Below are 19224 nucleotides of genomic sequence, written 5' to 3'. Positions count from 1 at the left end.
ATGTGGCTCCAATGGCGGACTGACTTCTTAGCATCATCACATCTAGTGCAGGGCTATGAACCCTGCATTGGCCTTAATGAAGTAAGGACCCTAAACCACTGAAGTGAAGAAGACGCTGCAGGGAAGAGTCTAGCAGCGCAGGGGATCAACCAAGTTAATATTTGTTTCTATGAACCTTAGACCTAAACTAGTTTCCCAGAGTTGGGCTTTAAAGCGCATTCACATGAGTGTATATAATAAATATTAGAGCGCATGAGATACTCTGTGAAGTCCAGGGGGGGGGGGGGGGTCGCTAGGTAGGTGCCATTGTGGTCACTGGTAGAATAAAGCCTTGATCATGTGAACACCATCAGAGATCACAGTGTGGCAGTTTTGTCTTTTTCTTATGGTGTGCTTGGGGTGAGGACACAGTGGGGACTTTTGAGCCTTTTTGTCCTGATTACCAGTGTCACTTGGAATGAAAGTGAAGGAACAGGAACAGAGAGGAAATTATCCAGTACACATTTGTTCTAGAGATATTTGTCCAGGAGATGATTTCTCTGCCTTATTATTATACAGGATTTATATAGTGCCAACAGTTTGCTCAGCGCTTAACAAAATAAAGGCAGACATTACAGTTGCATTACAATTTGGTACAAGAGTGTAACAAAGAGGAATCAGAGGGCCCTGCTCGTTAGAGCTTACAATCTAAAAATGGAGGGTCAATTGATACAAAAGGTAATAGCTGTGGGGGGATGAGCTGATGGAGGAAGTGAAACAGTGTTAGTTAGAAGCAGGATAGGCTTCTTTAAAGAGAAGGGTTTTCGGGGTCGTCTAAAGATGGATAGATTAGGGGACAGTTGGACAGATTGGGGTAGGGAGTTCCAGAGGATGGGAGATGCTCTGGAGAAATCCTGGAGGCGAGCATAGGAGGAGATGACAAGGGAGCTAGAGAGCAGGAGGTCTTGGGAGGACCGAAGAGAGCGGCTTGGTTGGTATTTTGGGACTAGATTAGTGATGTAGCTGGGGGCAGAGTTATGGATGGCTTTGTAAATTATTGTTAGTACTTTGAATTTTATTCGTCGGGTGAGTGGAAGCCAGTGGAGGGATTGGCAGAGAGGGGTGGAGGACACTGAATGGTTGGTAAGGTGGATGAGTCTTACAGCGGCATTCATTATGGACTGAAGGGGGGATAGTCTATGTAAAGGTAATCCAATGAGGAGGGAGTTGCCGTAATCGAGGTGAGAGATAACCAGGGAGTGAATTAGAAGCTTGGTGGTGTCATTAGTTAAAAAGGGGCGTATTCTGGAAATGTTGCGGAGGCGGCATGATTTGGACAGGGATTAGATGTGGGCCTGAAAGGACAGTTCAGAGTCTAAGGTTACCCCTGGCATGTGGGGGCGGATTGATAGATGTGCCATTGATCTTGGCAGAGAAGTCAGGGGAAGGGGCACATGGGGGAGGGAATATTAAGAGCTCAGTTTTAGATAGATTCAGTTTGAGGAAGTGGTTTGACATCCAGGCTGATATGTCTGTTAGTAAATCAGTGATGCGTGAGGAGACTGATTGGGTGAGCTGAGAGGCAGAGAGATGGATTTCACCTATTACTGCTTGTTGTGTCTGGGGACAGAGTGAAGAAAAATTCTCCCCAAAGGGACACAGAGGACGAGCAAACAACTGTCAGAGGTTTTAACCATTCCCTACTCAAAGCAAGAGGTAAACAAAGCGTTAGAATTCTTGCCATGTCTAATTCTGTGCTTAAGGTGTTAATAAACCCAGGAACCTGCATTTACTATAGCTGGTCTCCCACAGTACACAGAACATGGAAATGCAATTATTTTTAGTAAATATAAACTGCTAAATACCTTTTCTCATTAGCAGTATATATCAGTCTTGTGACTTCTAGCAGTGTCCAGCCAAGCACTAGCTAAAGCTTGTAGGAGGAGTTTTCACACTGCACTGAGCTGTCCTATCAGGATCCAGGACCTCTGACTCTCTGTCTGGACAGTGCTGATTGGTCCTGTGCTGATCACATGCACTCTCCCAGGAAAAAAAAAAACATCTCTAGCAATACACACCAAACTGAGCATGTGCAGCCTGACTCCATAGGCTCTGTGTTATCAGGAAATTATTAGGGGACAGTGGAAGGAGGGGAGGATCTGTGCATACAAGATCAAACAGCCTTTTTACACAATGCGGAGGATAAACCCCTTTAGGTTCCACAGTGAGTATACCAAGCATGCTTTCCTGCATACAATGTATAAAAAGTCTACACACCTGTTAACCACTTCTGGACCGGCTCATGACGATATACGTCGGTACTTTGAAGAGGAATATCATTGTTACGGCAGCAGCTAGCTGCCATAACCGCGGTATCTTCTTCAGCCGGCGGTCCTCTTTCAGATAAAAGTGGTCTCTGTGGCGGATTCACCGCGAGACCAGTTTTATCAGGGGCAGGAGAGGGCCCTCCCGCCGCTCCTTGGTCGCCTCCGCCACTTACCGGAGCCGTCGGTAGCGGCGGAGATGATCAGGTCCTCTCTCCTGCTTAGCAGGGCTTCTAAGTGAGGGGAAGATGGCTCCCACTCGGCTCTATAACATTGACTGGCAGAAACGACATCAAACGTCCGCCCAATGCTCTTAAAGAAGAATTTTAAAAAAAATTATTTTTTCAAATTACATTTTATTTTTATTTTTTATTACATTTTAGTGTAAATATAAAATCTGAAGTCTTTTTGAATCCAGATCTCATATTTAACCACTTCCATACTGGGCCATTGTCATATGACGTCCGCAGGAACACTCTGTCCCTCCGGGCGGGTGTTATATGACGTCCTGGGATTCTTGCCGCTCCTGTAGGCCCCCGGGGGCCCGCAGTGAGGCGATACAGCCCATCCCAGATCAGTGTAAAGAGCCAATAAAAATCAGCTCTTTACCATGTGACCGGCTGTGTCTGGTCACATGCATTGTCCTAGGGGCGCGCAGATCGGCGATTGGGAACGAGGCACACTGACACAGCCCATCCCCTGATTGCGGTAAAGAGCCAATGAAATTGGCTCTTTACCACGTGACCAGCTGTGTCAAATCACAGCCGGTCACAGAATGCCAACAAACCGCGGTAACAAGCTGTTACCAGTCTCTCCTCCTCACACACTGGTCGTATTTCAGGAGGAGATTGGGGTAACAGTTTGTTACCGCCTACAGTATACACCAAACACACTGTTTGCCCCCCCCCCCAAAAAAAAAAGAGGATCTGTCACAGCCCAACAGAGTACCCGAGTACCTATCTGCAGCGCATGCCTCATAGAATATACGAGTGATTTTGTGGGTAATGCCACTGTCCTGGTGCTCCAGGACCTTCAAAAGTGTGATAGGAAGGAATGAAATTATATGTGTAATTTATGCTCCTAGAACGCCTGAAGGTACTACTTCAATGGTGGACCTCTCTATGTGGCCAGGCTGTGAAAGTCCCACACATGTGGCATCGTCATACTTAGGAGGAGTATCAGAATGCATTTTGGGGTGTAATTGAAAGTATGCTGTGTGTGAGAAATAACTTGTTTTTATGAATATTTTGTGTGTAAAAAAAAAAAAAAAAAAAAAAAAAAAAAAAAAAAAAAAATTTCTTAATTTTCCCAAGAATTGTGGGAAAAAATAACTTCAAAAAACTCACTATGCCTCTTACTAAATACCTTGGACTGTCTACTTTCCAGAAAGGGATCATTTGGGGGGGGGGGTTATTTGTACTTTCCTGACATTTCAGGGCCTCAAGAGATGAGACAGGCTGTCGGTGCATCAGGTGTGATCAGTTTTCAATAATTTGCACCAAAGCTTATAGACTCTATAACTTTCACACAGACTAAATAATATACACTTTTCTGGGTTATGTTTACCAAAGATATGTAGCAGTATAAACTTTGGTCCAAATTTATGAACAAAAATTACTTATTTGCAAAATTTTATTATAGAAACTAAAAAAAAGTTTGTTTTTGTTTCAAAATTTTCGCACTTTCTCCACTTATGTTGCAAAAAATAAAAAACCCAGTAGTGATTATATACCACCAAAAGAAAGCTCTATTTGTATTAAAAAAATGATAAGAATGTTGTTTGGGTACAGTGTTGCATGACTGAGTAATTTGCATTCAAAGTGCGAGAGCGCTGAAAGCTGAAAATTGGTCTGGGCGGGAAGTGTGTATAAGTGCCCAGTATTGAAGCGGTTAAGAGGTCCTTGCCAAAATTGTACAATCAGCGCAAACAAAAAAAGAAGAAATCAATCTAATGCAAGCTGAACACTTAAGGGTTAACACCAAGCCCAAAATAACATACTAAACAAACAATAAAAGTGCAGCGCAAAAACATGAGAAAGAAAGTCCTCTATAGGGCAGAAATTTTCTCCTCTGTAATGTATCTTCTTACTATAAAACACTTGAGGCTCTTCAAAATGACTGAACAAATACACTGCTTACCAGATGAAAGATCAAAGTAGGCATAATTACCACCAATGCTGGATACGCCCGGATCCGATGATCTGCTGGTGTAAGGTGACAGCCCACAGCTTATCCTCCAGTGTGACAGATGATAAAATTACCTCCAGGGTGCGGTAAAATGGAAAAGAAGAAGGGACATCTAAGAGCGTTCCATAAGGCTCAAAAGATATTTTATTTTATGTAACAAGTCAAGATACAGTCCATGTGAAAGCGCGTATAAATAGCGCTATTTAAAACATATAAAATCCAAGAGCGGGGATGCAACAGACTGTTCGCGTCCGAACAGCTGTGAGATGACAGCGGGTGACGTCAGACTCCGCCCCCGTACGCGGCGTTACGTCCAATGGACTTCGTCAGCAGGGGTGGAGTCAGGCTGTCACCCGGGATCTTAAATACTTGCCGACTGTCAGCAAGAAGTGTGTCACAGAGCGGAAACGGAAGCGAAGTTCCAAATTAACTAATTCCTGAGCGGAGACACTTGCTGGCAATGTGGAGATATGATAAAAACTCCCACTTAATTATAAATACAGATTCGATCATGCACACTTACTAATCTTCACTTAAAGCATAGATCAATCATTTACCCATATAAATAGGAATGGTCGGAATTTATTTTAATTTTATCATATCTCCACATTGCCAGCAAGTGTCTCCGCTCAGGAATTAGTTAATTTGGAACTTCGCTTCCATTGGACGTAACGCCGCGTACGGGGGCGGAGTCTGACGTCACCCGCTGTCATCTCACAGCTGTTCGGACGCGAACAGTCTGTTGCATCCCCGCTCTTGGATTTTATATGTTTTAAATAGCGCTATTTATACGCGCTTTCACATGGACTGTATCTTGACTTGTTACATAAAATAAAATATCTTTTGAGCCTTATGGAACGCTCTTAGATGTCCCTTCTTCTTTTCCATTTTACCGCACCCTGGAGGTAATTTTATCATCTGTCACACTGGAGGATAAGCTGTGGGCTGTCACCTTACACCAGCAGATCATCGGATCCGGGCGTATCCAGCATTGGTGGTAATTATGCCTACTTTGATCTTTCATCTGGTAAGCAGTGTATTTGTTCAGTCATTTTGAAGAGCCTCAAGTGTTTTATAGTAAGAAGATACATTACAGAGGAGAAAATTTCTGCCCTATAGAGGACTTTCTTTCTCATGTTTTTGCGCTGCACTTTTATTGTTTGTTTAGTAGGTTAAGAGGTCCTGTCATACTTTTTTTTTTTTTTTTTTTAATATTACAAGGGATGTTTACATTTCTTGTAATAGGAATAAAAGTGACCCAATTTTTTTTTTTTTTTTTTTAAAGGACAGTGTAAAAATATAAAGTTAAGTAAATGAGAAAGAAAAAATGGATTTAACGCGCCCCGTCCCGACTAGCTCGCGCACAGAAGCGAACGCATACGTGAGTAGCGCCTGCATATGAAAACGGTGTTCAAACCACACATGTGAGGTATCGCCGCGATCGGTAGAGTGAGAGCAATAATTCTAGCCCTAGACCTCTCTGTAACAGTTCTGTAACTCAAAACAAGCAACCTGTAGAATTTTTTAAACGTCGCCTATAGAGATTTTTAAGGATAAAGGGTTGTCGCCATGCCACGAGCGGGCGCAATTTTGAAGCGTGACATGTTGGGTATCAATTTACTTGGCGTAACATTATCTTTCACAATATAAAATAAAATTGGGCTAACTTTACTATTGTCTTATTTTTTTAATTCATTAAAGTGTATGTTTTCCAAAAAAAAAGTGCGTTTGTAAGGCCGCTGTGCAAATACGGTGTGACAGAAAGTATTGCAACGACCGGCATTTTATTTTCTAGGGTGTTAGAAAAAAAAAATATATAATGTTTTGGAGTTCTAAGTAATTTTCTAGCAAAAAAAAATGTTTTTAACATGTAAACAACAAATCTCAGAAAGAGGCTCGGTCCTTAAGTGGTTAAAGCGGAACTTCATCCAAAAGGGGACTGTCCTCTTGTCTGCCTCCTCACCCCCTCTGCAGTTTATTTTTTTGGGAGGGAGCGGTTACCTGATTTTGACAGGTACCCGCTCCCACTTCTGGTTGGATCACCACGTCGATCCGGGCAGAAGTTCGGCTCTCCCTCCTTCCCCCACAGCCTTCTGGAACATGTCACAGGTCCAAGACCGCTTCGGGACCATTCACAAAGCACAGTGTAGCTCGCGCATGCACGGTAGAAAGTAGCCTGTGAAGCCACAAGCCAACACAGCTGGATTTCCAAAGTAAACATGCTGGTGCTTGGAGATCAAGAGGGGCGAAAAGCATGCTTGGGTGAGGACCATTCTAGATCCCTGGACAGGTAAGTGTCCGATTATTAAAAGTCATAAAGAAGTGATATAAAGTGGGAGTAAACTCCCATGCATCATTTTTACCTATAGGTAAGCCTATAATAAGGCTTACCCTTTTAGGTACTGTAAATATCTCCTAAACGTGCACAGTTTAGGACAGGGGTCTCAAACTAGCGGCCCTCCAGCTGTTGCGAAACTACAAGTCCCATCATGCCTCTGCCTGTGGGAGTCATGCTTGTAACTGTCAGCCTTGCAGTGCCTCATGAGACTTGTAGTTTTGCAACAGCTGGAGGGCCGCCAGTTTGAGACCCCTGGTTTAGGAGATATTTAGACCCCTTTCACACTGGAGGCATTTTTCAGGCTCTTTAGCGCTAAAAATAGCGTCTGTAAAGCGCCTGAAAAGAGCCTAATCTGCAATAACCGTGTGAAAGCCTGAGTGCTTTCCCACTGAGGCGCTGCACTGGCAGGACATCAAAAAAAGTCTTACAAGCAGCTTTGCAGCGCTGTAGGAGCCCCTGCTAGCGGCCGAAAAGCACTGCAAAAACGACGGTAAAGTGCTGATAAAAATAGCGGCGCTTTACCGCCGACGTCCGGGCGATGGCAGTGTGAAAGTGCCCTTACTGTAGATGCAGCTGGAGATGTCACCGGTGCATGCACTCTGAAGGAACGGCCACCTGCGCCGTTCTTCCATAGTCCTGTGCCGTAAACGGTGGCTCACACGCATGCGCGGGAGTGACGCCATCATTATGGCTTCAGCCACTCACACAGCCAGAGTTTGCGAACCCCGAAGGAAGACAGAGCATCGCAGGAGAGCTTCGTTCTAAGGTGCGTTTCACATAATGTTTATACTTCGCACATTATGACATTAACGAGCAAATCAATCCCCTGTATTGATTTGTATTGTAAGTGTACTATCTGCCCCCATGTTGTAAAGCGCTGCGCAAACTGTTAGCACTATATAAATCCTGAATAATAATAATTGCCTTGCATGTTGCAAAAAAAACACAACGGTTTACTGCCGCTTTAATGAAACATGCATAAGAGAGAGGAAAACTGAATGATTTTTGTTTTTCTGTAGACCTGAGGAATCTGTTTCTGTGTGTACAGAGGAATCTAGTATTCATGTTGCAATCAGTGTCAGTCCTTATGAGAAATACTTTGCAGAATTTTGACAGTTTTATCGATTCTGAAGTTGTTGTCTTGATTGCTTGTAAATTGGTACATTCTGTAATGAGTGTGAGGCAACGCCTAGGTCATATTGCAAAAAGTTCCTTTAGGGACCCTTTCCCCAGACAATTTCAACAAAAATCTTCTCATAACATATCTTCATCTAATGTATTTTATACATCTTGTTTACCCATAAAAAGCCTCCCTTATTATGCTGACATGTAAAAGCCCTGAGATGGCTACTGTGGCTGCCACTATCTTGGATGTGTTGTCAGCCCTCAGCATGTTACTATATGTAAGAAGGTGGGGGGAGGGGGGGAGGAGCTGTGCCAGCACAGATTCTAATTATGCACTACCAGAAGAAGAAATGGCTAAGACATGCTTGGAGGGAGGGGGCTTCACTAGGAACTGACCTTCTGCAGTAGCCGAAGTTTCTAGCAAGTTGTCTAGTGAGGAAAAGTTTTTAATTTTTTTTTTTTTTTTTTTGCACACATGTTAAAATCTGCATTTTTTTTGCTAGAAATCACTGTAAACACCCCCAGAAAGTTTATTTTCTGAAAGCAGAGACCCCTGGGAATAAAATGGTGTTAGTTGCATTTTTTTATGTTGCCTGATACTTGTGTAGTTATTGATGAAATGCATATTTTCAGGAAAAAATGCACTAAAATGAATTTTATTGCATACAAACACAATTTTATACAAATGTTTTAAGTAAAATAAAAAATATGGGATTGCCAATGATATTGAGATATCAAACATGTAAATTCTTTAAATTGCTTATGCCTGAGGGATTGCAAAAAAAAAACAAAACAAAAAAAACATGGAATCCAAAATTATTCTTTATAGACAAAGTTTTCAAAGTGCTTGCAGGTTATCAGTTTAGAGGTAGCCGTGAACTAAGGCCCTAGAATTATTGCTTTTATTCCAACATTCATGATGATGCCTCTAATGTGTGGTGCAATTGATGTTACATACACATGCTCGTCCTGTGCTTTTTTAATGGGCTGTGTGCTAGGGTGATGGGGGTGCACTATTATTTATTTATTTTTTAAATGAATTTTATTTTATACAATTCATTTTTTTTTTTTTAACACTTAATTTTTTTTTCACTTTTATTGCCATCACAACATACGTGATTGCATGGGCAGGTGACATGTCTTCTTTATGGAGACATTGGGAGTCTACTAGACACTTGCCCAATATTGACAGCTGTGACCCCAGAAACTACACAATACATGTTGCTTCTGGGGTCATTAGTCACAGGAGGGATTGTCACAGGAGGGTCCTACACTGGCAAAGCGACATACCTGTACATCGCTGCCTGCATCTGGATTTAGCGCTTGCTTGTGCGCCCACCGGCACCCGCTTTGACACAGTTGTACACAGCGGGAGCCTGTCAGCATGTCCTGGCCAATGATTAACGACAAGTACCTGCTGATCGGCTGTGTACAATCACAGCCCAGAGCCCTGTGTTGACTATCGACACAGAGCTCTGTGCAGAGGGAATGTGTGTAGTATTATTACTGGTCACTGGTGAGTTCCGTGGCAGCTAGTCAGCAGTCCCATTATAAGAATCTGATCACCGCCATTAGTAGTATATAAAAAAAAAATTCCAGTGTGATTAAAAAAAAAATAAAAATAAAATAAATATATATATATATATATATATATATATATATATATATATATATATATATATATCTCATTGTTTGTAGACTTTCACGCACCAATCACTATACACTTATTGGGTTTTTATTTTTGGTTTTTTCCATCAATGACATGTAGCAGAATACATTTTGGCCAAAATTGATGAAGAAATTTGATTAAAAAAAAATATATATATATTGGATATGTTTTATAGCAGAAGGTAAAAAAAAACAATTTTTTTTTCCTTTTTTTTCAAAATTTTTTTGGTCTTTTTACATTTATATTGCAAAAAACAAAACAAAACAAACCAGTAGTGATCAAGTACCAAATAAAATTATATTAATTTAGTTTGGGTACAGCTAGAGTTGCACAATTAATCGTTAAAAAAATCGTGATCTCGATTCAACCCCCCCCGACGATCTCTGTTGCAGAGTTTGTCGATTCTTTCAGATAACAAGTGGAGAGACTTATCTGCTCACTCAGCTGTCAAAAGAAAACATCTGGGCAGTCTGCCAAGTTTTTAACACGAAACACGGTTCGAATTTCGAAAGAATTTTCTTTCGAAAATCGTATCAAAGAATTTTCATATGAATTTCGCACCATTAGTGGTCTGTAGCAACGACCGATTTTCGTGCGGCAATCAAATTTGAGGAATTTGTAAATTGTTAGAAAAACAAACGATTTTCTAATCAATGATGGCAGAATTTTGCGAGAAATGTAATAAGAAAAGAAAATTTACGGAGAGAAATGAGGGTTCCCAGCCACGAAAATCTTTTCTGTAGCAACATGAGGTGAAATTGAAGGCTTGGTCGGCCAAATTTCGAAAATCAATAGTGGCAACATCGGATCACAAAAAAAGCGAACTTTCAGATTTTGAGAAGAAAATTTGTTCGAAATTCGACCGTGTATGGCCTGCTTAACTCTTCCTTCTTAGATCAAAGGGATAAACTTCTGTGTGTAAAGAAAAAATCCAGGCAGTCTGCCAAGTTTTTAACAAGTGTAAATGCAGGAGGTTTAACCACTTAAAGTCTAAATCTTTTTCTGACACTTGTTTCTAAGGCTTCATTCTCACGAGGCGGATCCGCTGCCACGGAGTCCGCCTCTGTCCGTTGATCTCCGCTGAGCCGGCGGATGACAGGTCCCTCTCTGCTCACTGAGCGGGGAGGGGCTTGTCGAGCGCTGCTGGTTGCTATGGAAAGATTGGAAGAAAACGGGCAGCGTGTCCGTTTTCATCAGATCTCCCCCGATCCGATAGGGACGGATGGGAACGTAGAGCCATCCGTCTGATTTTAGTGGATCAGATCGGGTCGGATGTCAGCAGAAATGTCACGCTGACATCCATCGCTCCATAGACTAGCATGGAGCGCCCGTTCAGGTCCGCCAACAAAACTGACAGGCGCACCTGAACGGCGCAACAGTGTGAAAGGGGCCTTTAGTTAAAAAAAATATTTTTGCTAGAAAATTACTTGGAACCCCCAGATATTATATATATTTTAGCAGAGACCCTAGGGAATAAAATGTAAATTGCTGCAATATTTTATGTCACACTGTATTTGCCCAGCGGTCTTTCAAATGCAAAAAATACGTTTCAATGAATTAAAAAAAAAAACGAAACAGTAAAGTAAGCCCAATTTTTTTTTGTTTTAATGTGAAAGATGATGTTACGCCGTGAGAATCGTGAGAGAATCGTGATCTATCTTCTAAGCAAAAAAATTGTGATTCTCATTTTAGCCAGAATCCTGCAGCTCTAGGTACAGCGTTGCATGACCGCGCTAATACCAGTTAAAGTAGCACAGTGCTAAATGGCAAAAAATAGTCTGGTCATAAAGGGGATAAAATCTTCCAGAGCTGAAGTGATTAACCCCTTGGCGCCGGTGCCTCCCACTCTTTAAGGTGTTTAGGATGCCTGGAGGCGGAGTTTATGATCATGTGACCTCAATGATTGGCCTCAACTAACACAGCAGTCACATGATTGGAAAGCCCCTGCACCGATCGTGAGCTTTCTTTTAGCTGCCGGTAACTGTGCTGGGAGCGCGCAGGGGGCATGCTCTTGGCACAGCTGTATACCACCATATTCCGCAAATATGCAGCCACAGGGTCGCTGGTCTTGTCTCCGCCCACTCCTGTAGTTTTCTACAGGCAGCCTATAGTGGGTGGGGCCTCCTGGGTCCCTCAAACAGCTCTACTCTCTGCACAGGTTATGTACAGCACAGTGATGATGTCACTGCTACTTTTACACAGTAATATCTGTGTTTGCAAAGCTATTTTGTGCACCAAATGCATTTATGTTCTTTGTGGTTATTGAGGAATACATAAAAACAAAGGTTTTTGTACCTGGAGTTCAGCTTTAAAAGAAATATTTGCATATCTAGAAGTTCAGCTTTAAGGTGAAGTTACTAATGTAGATTGCAGCACACTGCCCAATTCCTGTCTAATAGTCCCACTGATAGATGGCATAGCAGTCGTCACTGCCCTCCGCAGCTGGAAGAGGAACTGTACAGCAAATTGTTACAAATCTAAAATCCTGCATCATTTAGGGCTTATTCTAAAGAGCAGCAATCATCTCTCTGCTTTAGCAGTTGGATGTTGAGTGGCAGGCTCCAGTCCTCTTTATAGATTGTTGGATAGATGAGGCTTTGATTTAAGCACAATGTTGTTAAGTGCAGGCATATACATTGGCAGTTAGAAAATGCACAAAAATATATCCAAGTGGCAGCCAGTGTCCATCATGTACTTGATCCCGCTAGGCTTAAATGGCAGCTGCACTTATCCATAGAGATGAATGGAGCCTGTTATTCATGCAGCAATGCTTATTTAGTTGCTCAGGAAGTACAGTGTGATCATCTGCATGTTGAAGCTTCAGATTGCTGTTCATCTGAGCAAAAACCTCACAGACATATCTTACTATTCAGTGCATCTGAATCTATTAGAGGAAACCTGTCTTGAATGGTACAGTTAGTTACTAGGCTTCCTTGCTGATCCTTTTGGTGTTAAAATGAATGTGACTACGGGCTTGGTCTCCTCGCCAGCCAGCCACCCCCTCCTGCCTGGAAGCCCCTAAGAAGTATGTTGTGCAGTTTTTCTTAATCTACCTTATTCAGATGTCTTCAGGTCACGTGACACGCTGGGTCCTCTTCAGTTTTCTCATTGGTGGTGGGCAGAGGGCTGCACTGGTATGATAACCTCATCGCTGCTTTTTGCATCAATACACTATAATCAAGGGGCGCCGTGGTGATGCTTTTAGAGGGCGGGCACATAAAGCCCTCAATTTACAGAATTTGACAAGTCTTCTGGGTTAAAGAATGATAGTTTTCTTCCTTTAACTGATGCAGCAGTCTGTGTAATCTGATCTCTCTGCTTCAGATCTAATTTTAGCAAGTTGGGGATCTGACTAATAAATATAGCATAGCCCTTATAATATTTCATATTTACCCAATTAAAAAGAGGTTTTAAAAGTTTAAAATTTAAGGACCAGCAGGTTATTTGAAGCATCCTGGGGGCATGTGCCTGGGTGTAAACTAGTGAGGATTGATCCCCATCCTGTGTTTTTAAATCTGTCTGGTATCCTGATAAGGACTATGTATTATGGGTTTTTTTTTTTTTTTTTTTTGGGTTGGCAGGCTCTAGGATTTTCTAATTTAGGCCCCTTTCTGATGGGTGGACTCCACTAGCGGAATCCACCAGCTCAGTGGCAAATCTGTCCACTTATCCCCGCTGAGCAGGCGGATGACGGGTCAGTGTCTGCTCTGCTTATGCAGAGCAGACACTGACTCAGTCTGCTTTCTTTGAGCAGTCGGATGGAAATAGACCCCCCCCATCCATCTATTTTTAGTGGACAGGATTGGATTGGATGTCGGATGGGTGTCAATGGACACATGTCCATTGACATCTGCTGCTCCATAGAGGGCAGTAGGTGGTCTGATTGCATCCGCCTAAAAACTAACAGGTGGACCCAGTCGGTCTGCCCACGTGAAAAGGGCCTTATTTATAGAAGGACAATGTAGCTGGTAACAAAAATTAGATGGTGTGTGTACAAATCATAAAATGTGTAATTTATATTATAAATTATATAGGTTAATGTCTAATTGTAGAAAATGTTTGAAAATATTGCATTCATTTAATGAAGTGATTTTTTAAATTGCAGTTCTTGGCACCAACATGGAGACAGAGAGTGAACAGAATTCCACCTCCACCAATGGGGGCACTGCCTCTAGTGCCAGCTCCCGTCCACAGATTTCTCAGATGTCCCTGTATGAGCGCCAGGCTGTGCAGGTATGCCATTTATCTCATTCTGTACAGGGCGTTATAAAGCTGTCATTATGATTGATTGTCATTATAAAGCTGTCATTTTGTCGTTAAAGTTGTTGAAATTTTATTTTATAGGATTTTTACATAAGTCTCTCTAGTTCTGAATATTACCCATTAATTAATTTAAAACTGAAGTTTTTCAAAGATATCATCAGGCATTCTGGCAAATACCATCTCCACTCATTGTTTGTATAAATCAGATCTATTCTTCTGTAAATGATGCAGTGTTCTTTGGTACATCACTGCATATGAGGGTTGTATAAACTACTGAAAACATTTTCAGAGCAGTAATTTGTCATGTTGTACCGATGATCTTTTCAGTATTTGTACTGGCCGGGACTGCTGGAATGTGATATCAGAGAATTGTCATTTTTCATGTACTGGCCGGGACTGCTGGAATGTGATATCAGAGAATTGCCATTTTTCAGGTTTCACCCTAAGAAACCTGTTTATAAAGAGTACCTTTTTATATTTTACTCTCTTTAATATCCCTTCCGATCACTTTGCTGATTTACTGTATAGTGGGGGATTTCCCCACAGTTAGTATGACTCCACAAGCCATTTTTCCGTAAAAAGACTTCACCAGTACATGCAAACTACTGTGCTTTTGCTTCCTCTCCCTGATCAGTGATGTTAATTTGAGTGTTCTGCTTTGTGTGAGAGCAGCAGTCTGACCTTAAGAACAGCAGATGTTTTACTGTACATGCAGCTTGACTGGATTACAGTGATACATCAAAAGGGTTCAGCTGAGCTTTAAAAATACATAATCAATACATAAACAGATTCATTTATATCTGCAGGGTGCTCGGCTTTAAATTGGTGTAGTTCATTGTTTTCCATTAAGGGAATCTTGGGAACAAACCGCTTTGCTTTTGTTGTAATCAATCTACTTTTTCTTTTTTTTTTTGTTTTACTTTTTTTTTTTTTTCCCAGCATACTTTCGCTGGCCATACATGTGTAGATTTTCAAAAAAAGCAAAAATGGAATAAGGCATAATTCATTGCATTCTATCCTGCCTACTCATACCAGTGTGGTTCAGTCACATAGCCTCCAGCATACAAGAAGGAAAAATATGCTCTCTCCCCAAAGAAAGGCTGTAAATGACTGAGAGTACGGATCGCTCATGAAGAATTCATAAATTTATTTACCAAAATGGAATCTTTAAAAAACATATTGCTCTGCCTAGCAGCTACAGGTGTAGAAAACCTAAAATCTGCTAGATAGTGCAAGATCGCAGGCCGGCTGTCACCCAAAAGAAGTACAAGAACTTCTTTTGGGCGACAAGCGTGCTGCGATTCTGTTTGTACGATCTTACCGTGATTGACACCAGATGAATTGTGGCAAAATCGTGCCGCGATCGGGGTGCCATTGGAAGTGACGGGGATCACACGGACGTCCCACGATTTGCCACCATTTCGAATTGCGGCGATTCCGCCCACGCCAAGATGTGAACGGAGCCTTACAGCCAAGGAAGCTGCCATCTTAGCACCTGTTTGATCTGCAACTGCTGTGGTGCTGCAAATATGTGATCAGTTATGACACCAGCCATTTTACAGTTTAGATGAGCGCACAAGCAACTGTGACAGTTATCATTCATGACATGCCTTGAATGTAAGTGCTTTGAGAAACTGTTAAATCAATAGGTTAAATTCTGCTTTAGGCTGTGCAAATACACATTGCCTTAAAAATCATACCAGCCTTTTTGTTACAGGCCATTAATTTGACTGATAAGTGACAGATTTCTTTAAAACTGATATTGTCACGCCAAAGCCCACAAACGTACAATATATGAGTGATTTATAATGAAGTTTGATTTTTAGAACATAATATAGGCGGTTATGTGATTTATTTATTTATTTATTTTTTTTACATTTTTGTTTTTAAATTTGTTTTTCTTTGTTTGTGTAGTGATTTCTAATCCAGCACCCTTTATTACAAATTAACCAGATCATATTGCAGCATCCCGCCCTGAGCTCTAATGTCGGTGTACATAATCTATTGAGGTCAAGGCCTGTGTGTGTCATGTAATATTTTATGTACTGTATAACTTTCTCTGCAGGCTCTCCAGGCTTTACACAGACAGCCAAATGCAGCCCAGTATTTTCACCAGTTGATGTTGCAACAGCAGCTAAGTAATGCACAGCTGCATAGTCTTGCGGCCGTTCAGCAGGTAAAGTGGATTAGAATAATTTATTCATCTTGTTTCATGCTAATAATTTAATGGTTTGCTACCTGGTGTTTGCAGCTGATGTCGTAAATGTTAAGTTCACCTTTCTGGACATATTACACCCATATTTAGGGTGCAACATGTAACATGTTCAGCATCAGACCCCCCCCCCCCTCTTTGTGACAGCAAATCGGGGATCTTCAACCTGTACTCTCTGCCACAATGCAAAGGCAGTGCGGCTGTGCGGGGCTGGGAATCATTGATTCACAGATCTCTGTGAGTGAATGAACTACAAGTAGCAACATCCTTTGTGACTGTCGGCTTGTAGTTCTCAGTGAACTACCATTGTGCTGTTGAGCGCTGTGGTAGTTCATTGATTCTTCCTGTCAGTGTACGTACGATGTATAGGAAGACAGGTTACACTGACAGTCTGTTGGAGACCTGCATTGTTGCCTGCAAAAAAATGTGCATTTATTATTTTTGTTAAAAGGTGAACTTATCCTTTAAGTTTGACAAATATATTAGTTGGCAGTCGGTTTGTAAGTGTGTCAAATTCTCTTCACAACAATGGCGCAAAGTTATGCATGATCGTATTACATAAGAGAACATATTCCTTTAGCTGACCCCCCCGCAACAATGTTGTTCATATAGAGAAACAGTATTTTTTTTTTTTTTTTTACTCTCCATAAAATACTTTTCTTGGAGTCCAATGAGGAACACAGGTCCCACCCCCTCGGTGTTTATGATCATGCTCTCAGTACTTCTTGCTACAAAACTGAGGCATGTTGGTAGAAGGAGGGTTTCTCCTGAGCTGGCCTACAGTTTTTTTTTTTCTTTGCCATTATCCAGTTCTCCTGTCTGACATAACTTGAAGGTGAAAGGCTTCCTGGGTCTATCAGTGAACTCCAAGGAAAGGATTTCATGGTGAGCACACAAATCCTGTTTTCTCCTCTAAAGCCACTATAACTAATGTGTATCGCATTAATCTAGAATAAAATATGTACAGCGCTTTTTATGCATATTGTCCAGCTTTAAGTTGTATAAACTTGAATGCTTTTTGGATTTAAGCATGTCAGGTGATATGTACTTGTGTAATGAGGGAGGGTGTGGCCTAAGGGAATCAACACCCTATATCAAGGTGTGCATAATTATTGGGCAGCCTCTTTTCCGCAGGCAAAATGGGCCAAAACGAGATTTAACTGACTCTGAAAAGTCAAAAAAAAAAAAAAAGTCTCAGAGAGAGGCAGCTCTCTTGAAATTGCTAAGATATTGGGGCATTATCACAGAACTATCAAAAGTTTTGCTGCAAATAGTCAACAGGGTCGCAAAAAACGCGTTGAGAAAAAAAGACGCAAATGAATTGCCAAAGATTTGAGAAGAATCAAACGTGAAGCTACCAGGAACCCATTATCCTCCAGTGCTGTCATATTCCAGAATTGTAATCTACCTGGAGAGCCCAGAAGTACAAGGTGTTCAGTGCTCAGAGACATGGCCAAGGGAAGGAAAACTGAAACCAGACCACCACTGAACAAGATACAATAGTAAAAATGTCAAGACTGGGCCAAGAAATATCTGAAGACAGATTTTTCATAGGTTTTATGGACTGATGAGAGTGACTCTTGACAGACCAGATGGAAGAGCCTGTGGCTGTTTCAGTAATGGGCACAGAGCTCCACTTCGACTCAGATGCCAGCAAGGTGGAGCTGGGGCACTGGTATGGGCTGGTATTAAAGTTGAGCTAGTTGGACCTTTTCCCGTTGAAGATGGACTCAAAATCAACTCCCAAACCTACTGCCAGTTTTTAGAAGACACTTTTTTCAAGCAGTGGTACAGGAAAAAGTCTGCATATTTCAAGAAGACTATGATATTTATGCAGGACAATGCTCTATTGCATGCATCGAAGTACTCCACTGCGTGGCCAGCAAGTAAAGAATTTAAAGCGGAGTTCCGCTTAGAAAAAAAAAAAAACTAAAAGTCAGCAGCTACAAATACTGCAGCTGCTGACTTTTAATAATCGGACACTTACCTGTCCCAGGGTCCAGCGATGCGGGGGAACCAAGCCCCGCTCGTCTCCCCCTCCTCTCTGCAGTGCTGGCATAGTCACTGTGGGCGCCTGGTTTTGGCTTCACAGCCGGGCATGCACTGCACATGCGCAAGCCATGACTGGCCGGGCAATCACCTGGGACGTGTCCCAGATTGCCGCGAGGGAGTCGGGAGAGGTGATATCCCCTCTGCTATGCCAAGAGGAAGTGGGAGCTGGAACCCTCTAAAAAGAGGGTATCCGCTCCCCCCTCCAAAAAAAACTACATGCCAAATGTGGCATGTCAGGGGGTCACCTTCCCTTGAAGCGGAAGTTACATTTTTGGGTGGAACGCTTTAAAGATTAAAGAACAATGACATGGCCCCTTCCTCACCTGACCTAAACCCTATTGAGAACTTGTGGACCCTTTTTAAATGGGAGATTTACGGTGAAGGAAAACAGTAAACCTCTCTGAACAGTGTCTGGGAGGCTCTGGTTGCTGCTGCACAAAAAGTTGATCGTCAACAGATCTGAGAAACTGACAGACTCCATGAATGGAAGGCTTATGACTGCTATTGAAAAGAAGGGTGGCTGTATTGGTCACTGATTTTTTTTTTTGAAATGTCAGAAATCTTTATTTGTAAATTTTGAGTTGTTTGTTTATTCTTCTCACTTTTAACATATGAAAATAAACAAGTGAGATGGAAAAATGTTAGTTTTTCTTTCAGCTGCATAATAATTCTGCACATTACTGGTTGCCCAATAACTGTGCACACATATTCGCCTAAGAAAGCCAAACCCTCGCTTTTACTTTCATAAATATTCAGGTTTGAGGTTTATTAACATTTTGGATTGTCTGAGAGCACTGTAGTTGTTCAATAATGAAATGAAAGTGACTGTAAAGTCTTTAATTTTTTTTAATTAATTTTTTTATGACAAGCACGTTATATTTACCTGCCCTGTGCAGTGGTTTTGCACAGAGCAGCCTGGATCCTCCTCTTCTCGGGTGCCTCTGCGCTGCTCCTTGCCCCTCCCTTTTTATTGCGTGCCCCCACAGCAAGCAGCTTGCTATGGGGGCACCCGAGCCGAGCTGCAGCTCCGTGTTTCCATTCAGACACGGAGCTGCCATTCGGCCCCATCCCCTCT

At 41.9% G+C, this 19224-nt stretch overlaps 1 protein-coding gene across 8 annotated transcripts in view; it reads left to right on the top strand.

Annotated features, from left to right (window-relative positions):
- The window catches only part of PHC1 (polyhomeotic homolog 1), a 77907-nt gene that overhangs the window by 6830 nt on the left and 51853 nt on the right, over positions 1-19224 (top strand). For 7 of the 8 annotated variants that reach the window (XM_073596015.1, XM_073596010.1, XM_073596014.1 and 4 more), the window contains exons 2-3: positions 13728-13855; positions 15951-16061. In XM_073596015.1, the coding sequence (XP_073452116.1) occupies positions 13742-13855; positions 15951-16061 (225 nt within the window). In that variant the 5' untranslated portion in view covers positions 13728-13741. Of the gene's footprint in view, positions 1-1520; positions 1696-13727; positions 13856-15950; positions 16062-19224 lie in introns of those variants that run through there. The other variant, XM_073596009.1, reaches the window with a different exon arrangement.

This window comes from Aquarana catesbeiana, linkage group LG08, assembly GCF_042186555.1.
Source record: "Aquarana catesbeiana isolate 2022-GZ linkage group LG08, ASM4218655v1, whole genome shotgun sequence".
In the NCBI taxonomy this organism is placed as follows: Eukaryota; Metazoa; Chordata; class Amphibia; order Anura; family Ranidae; genus Aquarana; species Aquarana catesbeiana.
This window is presented reverse-complemented; position numbering and strand designations above follow the sequence as displayed.